At 36.1% G+C, this 6,568-nt stretch overlaps 1 protein-coding gene across 1 annotated transcript; it reads left to right on the plus strand.

Annotated features, from left to right (window-relative positions):
* Positions 1-466: 466 nt before the first annotated feature.
* Positions 467-5,512, plus strand: LOC109209523 (potassium transporter 6-like). Its single transcript, XM_019372809.1, has 8 exons — positions 467-610; positions 690-1,179; positions 1,259-1,312; positions 2,328-2,588; positions 2,683-2,735; positions 3,714-3,837; positions 3,927-4,181; positions 4,270-5,512. The coding sequence occupies exons 1-8, from the start codon at positions 572-574 to the stop codon at positions 5,331-5,333; spliced, it is 2,340 nt and encodes a 779-aa protein (XP_019228354.1). The 5' UTR covers positions 467-571; the 3' UTR covers positions 5,334-5,512.
* The last annotated feature ends 1,056 nt before the right edge of the window (positions 5,513-6,568 follow it).

Below are 6,568 nucleotides of genomic sequence, written 5' to 3' on the forward strand. Positions count from 1 at the left end.
CTAACCTATATTACAGACTAAAATATACAAATATAATTTAAAAATATTTATATAACTTAAATTCTTTTGAAATAACTTTATGCTGTCAATACAAATCCTTTCCCTAACCTAACAAGAAAACTCCCAGAAGCAAAAAGAATAAAATTAATAAAAAAGATAAATAAAATAAAAACAAAAACTCCCATAAGCAAACTGTCACACAAGGAACTCTCCACCCACGACGAGAAGCACGCACACACAAACTATATACAACTATATCTCACGTTCTTGTTTTCTTCCTTTCTTTCATAGTAATAAAAATACTTTTATAATTGTGCTGTCTGTCTCCCTGTCATGTGAGAAGACTCTCTGCTCTTATTCTTCTACTCCCAAGTTTCTATCAGTATTCTCTGGGTTAACACCAAATATATATATATATATATATATATATATATATATATATATATATATATATATATATCTTTGGCTTTTCTTGTTCGTGCAATTCTCTAATATATTGTGCACTACTACTATACGGACGTTAAGGTAAATTGTAAATATTGCTATGAAAACGGTTTCTTAAGGACACGCCATGGATCTTGAAACAGGGTTTTATCAGAATCGTGTAAAGGTGAGTCTTCTGTACAATTGTACATGTTGTTAATGTGTTGTGATTTCCTGACAAAAAAAAGATGTTGCTGATTTTGCAGAAAGAATCTTGGAGGACAGTGTTGACATTAGCATATCAAAGTTTGGGAGTTGTTTATGGGGATTTGAGTACCTCCCCACTCTATGTATATACAAGTACTTTTGCTGAAGACATTGAAAACACAGAAACGAATGAAGAAGTCTATGGTGTTTTATCATTTATCTTTTGGACATTGACTTTGATTCCTCTGTTGAAATATGTGTTCATTGTGCTTAAAGCTGATGATAATGGTGAAGGAGGTACATTTGCTCTATATTCACTCCTCTGTAGACATGTCAAAGTGAATTTATTGCCAAATTCTCAGTCAGCAGATGAAGAATTATCAACCTACAAGAAGGATATTAATACTAGTCCTTTGCAAACTTCTTTTGGGGCAAAACTTAAATCAACTCTTGAGGGGTATAGAGTATTACAGAAATTTCTACTTGTATTATCTCTACTTGGAGCTTGTATGGTAATAGGGGATGGCATTCTTACACCTGCTATTTCTGGTATGCCACTGTTTTCTGTTTGGTTGGTTGAAACCTCAATTTGGTATTAGTTATTGAATTCATTTTTTTTTTTTGGCAGTTTTCTCTGCGATTTCTGGTGCTGAACTCTCTTTGGGAAAAGATCATCACTTATGTAAGATTTTTAACCTTGTTCTGTCTGATCATTTTTGGTATATATGCAGCTTTTTATCTGCTTAACGCTGAAGAAAAGTTGACAAAAGAGACTGTATGTTTTCAGATCAGCTAACATATTCAATAGTTTGACAGACCTTTTATCGTTCAATCTGTTACATTATGTTTTGTAAATAGTTAATAATTCTGTTGATTACCATACAACTTTATGTCAAACATTAGAAAGTAATAGTCATACTACTTTCATACTGCTTTTTGTTTGGATTCAAGCGCGGAAAGCAGATTCCCTAAGTTAGAACATTGCACTCACATAGGCATGTTCTTTGTTCTGCATAAAGTTTCCATGCATAGAATTTGTTGGTTGAATGTTATGTTATAAAAAGCTCTAAGATAGAAGCGATTTTGTCTTTGCGATGGATGGAGAAGTGGCATTCGATTGATGTTCTGTAAATGGGGCTGCAGTCGAAGCGAAGAGGAGAAAATTATCCACACTTTTTCTCATTGCTACCAGATGTTTAATCCCTCTAGAATCTCAGAGTTTGAACAGTAGTGCAGGTTTACTTTGCTATAATCTATTGACTGCATTCATAAATCTTGACTGTCCTTTGGACTCGCGGAACTTCATCGTGTAATTAGATACATCTCCGAAGAATATAAAGGGAATCATAAAGGTATAAATCTGTGCTTACAGGCACTTTGATTTATCGTTGTGGTAGTTATGGTTGATATGGGATGATCACCTTCATGAGAGTTATGTTAATTGTGAGATGGAATAGATCATCAAGTTAATCACGAATTAGCGTGATATATCATGTGGAGGTAAGGTCCAAGATTTTGAGAAATCTTAGAGAATTTGGCTCAGTTCATTCTTTTCTCCTTTTATTATTTCTTCTTTCTTTGGTTGCTAGTTGATTGTATTTCCTATCACGTAAAGGATTTAAAATAAAATGTAACTCTTAATACCTATGCCCAAAACAACATGCTATCCGTTCTCCTGAAATATGAAAATTTTGCAGATATAGAAGTTCCAGTTGCATGTATCGTACTGATAGCCTTGTTTGCCCTTCAGCATTATGGCACCCACAGGGTTGGCTTTTTGTTTGCACCTGTTGTCGTGATTTGGCTTCTGTGTATCAGTGCTATTGGTATATATAATATAATACACTGGAATCCGACAGTGTATCGAGCATTGTCTCCGTTTTACGTGTTCAAGTTCTTGAAGAAAACTCGAAAAGGTGGCTGGATGTCCTTGGGAGGAATCCTTCTTTGCATAACAGGAAAGTATATAGCTGTGTCTTCCCAAAAGAAAATAGATATCTACTACTTCTTTCAGTAATCATTATCACCAAATACGACATTTCATTCTTTCAGGTTCAGAAGCAATGTTTGCTGATCTTGGACACTTCTCCCAGTTGTCAATAAAGGTATGTGTTCATCCATCCTGATAGGCATCCTTAAGACTTTATGTTTCTCGTCAACTCTCGCATATGATGATGTTCAGAGAAGAAAAAGTTTTCATTTACTAAATAGGGGTTTCAAATCCACAATTCGTTATCTGGATGAAGAGTAGAAGGGAATGAGAGGCAGCAAAGTATACATCAGAAAAACTGATAGATCACTACTGTTAAAAGACAAAAGGCATGAATCATTAAATAGGATGAGTTTCCTATATGATTTTAATTCCCGTGTCTAATACAATCTCTTTTCCTAATTGAAAGTGTAGAAGAGATTTCTCTTCAGGAAGAAAACATTTCTGATTGGTCTCCAATGGAACCTCATACATGTAATGTAAGTCTTTGACAAATCAATCTTGCCTGATTGTTGGAGCTTAATCTTGATATCTCATTCAAATGTCTAAAATAGTTACAGCAATCAAATGATCAGGAACTGTTATAGTCAATCAAATGGTTAGCAGCAATCTTAGGCGATTACTTTATCTGAAAGCACGTTGTACCCCACAGAAGAGAAGCTTCGAGCAGCCTTTGTTCTCAATCGCTGAATTTATCTATTTAATTTCCTTAAGGATTGATGCTAGTTGTGCTGAAATGTTTACAACTGCTTCCCATATTATCAGTTGATAATTGTTTGTTTATTGTCTTGGGATAATCTTGGTTTGATTTTCCCCCCCAAATAATTATAGATGTACATAATCACTTGTATCACCAGATATGTGTTTACAATCTGATGTGACTATTGATAAGGGAAAATATTATCGAACTAGAGACATGAATGAATGCAGTTTGAAGATAGATTTTAGAAATACTTTATTCTAAATGTTCTCCTTTTTGTTGTTGAAAAAGAGAATGCCAAAACATAGTCCCTAGTGTAAATTGTACTGACCTGTACACTTGGTATCACCGCGAGATTGTACCATTGTATATGAGACCAGTTCCATTTTGCAGATGGCCTTTACCTTCATGGTTTATCCATCATTGGTTCTTGCATATATGGGGCAAGCTGCTTATCTGTCACGGCATCATGTTATGGAGAATGACTATCAGATTGGCTTTTATGTTTCAGTACCGCGTATGTATCTTAAGGAGTTGATTTTACTAGGACAAGATAATGTAGGCAAATTCTGCTGATAATTGACATCTCCTACATTATTGTTTCAGAGAAACTAAGATGGCCTGTTCTGGTGATTGCTGTGCTGGCTGCAATAGTGGCAAGCCAAGCTGCTATAACAGGAACCTTTTCAATTATTAAGCAATGCTCTGCATTGGGATGCTTCCCAAGAGTCAAAATAGTGCATACGTCGTCAAAAATACACGGCCAAATCTACATCCCAGAGATTAACTGGACCTTAATGATATTATGCTTGGCTGTTACTGTTGGTTTCAGAGACACCAAAAGGCTGGGCAATGCTGCAGGTATGGATTCTATCATACTCAAAAAACACGGGGCGAATTTAGTTATATACTCAAAAAGTAAATGAATAATTTATCATATTTGCATCAGGTTTGGCAGTCATAACTGTCATGTTGGTCTCCACTTGCTTGATGTCATTGGTAATTGTTTTGTGTTGGCACCAAAATGTCCTCCTTGCAATTTGCTTTGGGATCTTCTTTGGAACAATTGAGGCTTTATATTTCTCTGCTTCGTTGATGAAATTTTTCGAAGGAGCATGGGTGCCTATTGCCATTTCTTTCATTTTCATGATGGTGATGTGCATTTGGCACTATGGCTCACTGAAAAAGTACGAATTTGATGTTCAAAATAAGGTCTCTATTGACTGGCTACTCAGTGCAGGTCCCACCCTAGGCATTGTAAGGATCCGTGGCATTGGCCTGATATACACTGAGCTGGTTTCTGGAATCCCAGCAATCTTCTCACACTTTGTTACTAATTTTCCAGCTTTTCACCAGGTGCTAGTTTTCATTTGTGTCAAATCTGTCCCAGTTCCTCGTGTTAGACACGAGGAACGGTTCCTTGTAGGACACATTGGCCCAAGAGATCAGCACATCTATAGATGCATCGTTAGGTATGGTTATCGTGATGCTCACAAGGATGATCTCCAGTTTGAGAATGATCTTGTATGTAGCATAGCCGAGTTTATAAGGACAGGAAAAACAGGTTTGAATGGTAATGCTGCTGATGATTTATCCAAGGATTTGGAGGACATGACTGTTCTTGGAACCCCTTCAACTCATATATCTGGAGTTCAACTTCGTGAGGACAACGAAGTGAGTTCTGAATCAGTTGGATCATCGAAACATAGAGAAATGCACACTACACTGATGACCAAGCCTAAAAAAAGAGTGAGGTTTTTCATACCAGAAACTCCAAAAATTGAGGGAGGTGCAAGAGAGGAGTTGCGTGAACTGATGGAAGCTAGGGAATCAGGCATAGCTTACATATTGGGGCATTCCTACGTCCGAACCAAACAAGGATCTAGCTTATTTAAGAAAATGGTTATAAATTTTGGATATGACATTTTGACAAAGATCAGTAGGCCACCAGCCTATGCATTGACTGTACCTCATGCTTCTACTTTAGAAGTAGGAATGGTCTATCATGTATGATCTTGGGTGTAGAAGAGAAACTAGTAATAATACCTGTACATTTATGTGTAGTGTTTGTAAGAATACAAGAAACGTGTTAACCTTTATCATGTTTGAGAATGTAAAATATAAACCATTATCGTATCTTGTTGACTGATGCTATTTTGCAAAGGTATGACTAGCATAAGTTTTTTGAATTATATGATGAGTGACGTACAAGTAACAGTCATATCTCTAACATTAAATATGGCCTTATTTACGAATTACGAGTGGATCTAGCACACTAGAGAGCCTTGTACGATGCCCCAAAGGTTGAGCCGGAGCATACTACACATTAGTAGTTGGGCTTATGTCCTGACAAAGTGGAATTAGAGTATCGTACGATGGTAGGATGTTTGAGTTTTTAAGGGGACGAGTGTAACAACCCACATTGAATTACTGGTAGTTGGACTTGAAAGAGGGTTTGTTGTGAAACTCGCTTTAGGCAAATCTCACATCTGAATAGGAGGAAACAGTTAGGCATCATATAAAAAGTATCAGGAATTCAACTGTAGAAACACCAAGTTAAAGGTAAAAACCCGTGAGGCCCCAAGGATTAAGCTAGAACAAACACCAATCAATTCAAATTTTGAAGATTATCATGTACAGAGGCGAATCCAGGATTTGGAGGTACCGGATGCCACACCGATTTAAACGTAGAAATGTAGTAATTCACCTAATCCAAATAGGGTATCCTTTCCGCCTCTTTAATATATTTTGGGGTTTGGTTCGAGTTATTCGTCTTGAAAGCAATGAATATTCTTTTTCCTGAATCGTCTTTAAATGATTCTGAATTGACATCATCTTTAAGATGGAAAAAAATGACATTCAGTATGAATTTTTGGGGTCAAAAGTTTTTCCATCTCAACTCACAAGAATTAGGAACACTTATATATATATATATATATATAAAAGGTTCAATCCAACTCATAAGCAGAAGAACTAGCTAGAGCCAAAAAAGAAAAAAAAAGACTAAATAGTGATATCAAAAAAGAAGAAAAATGGAAGAAGAAATAACTACCCATGAAAAATAATGAAATAAGTAGTAATCAAAGATTACACATTGAATGGGGGGCCTAGAGTTCAAAACAATGAATCTAATGGGATTCCGATACGATAATTACTGGTCACCAAATCATTGATGTTACACCCCACACCTAAGTAGAGTTCGGTAAGTGTGGCTTCTAGCGCGGCCAATCAGATGGGGATGTGTTACC

This window comes from Nicotiana attenuata, unplaced genomic scaffold, assembly GCF_001879085.1.
Source record: "Nicotiana attenuata strain UT unplaced genomic scaffold, NIATTr2, whole genome shotgun sequence".
NCBI lineage: Eukaryota > Viridiplantae > Streptophyta > Magnoliopsida > Solanales > Solanaceae > Nicotiana > Nicotiana attenuata.

What these genes read in the sequence shown, in the direction of transcription:
- LOC109209523 (XM_019372809.1), top strand. Translation starts at nt 572, where the DNA reads ATGGATCTTGAAACAGGGTTTTATCAGAATCGTGTAAAG. An exon ending in TTTATCAGAATCGTGTAAAG is followed by an intron (nt 611 to 689) that starts GTGAGTCTTCTG and finishes CTGATTTTGCAG; the next exon opens with AAAGAATCTTGGAGGACAGT. An exon ending in AATCCTTCTTTGCATAACAG is followed by an intron (nt 2,589 to 2,682) that starts GAAAGTATATAG and finishes TCATTCTTTCAG; the next exon opens with GTTCAGAAGCAATGTTTGCT.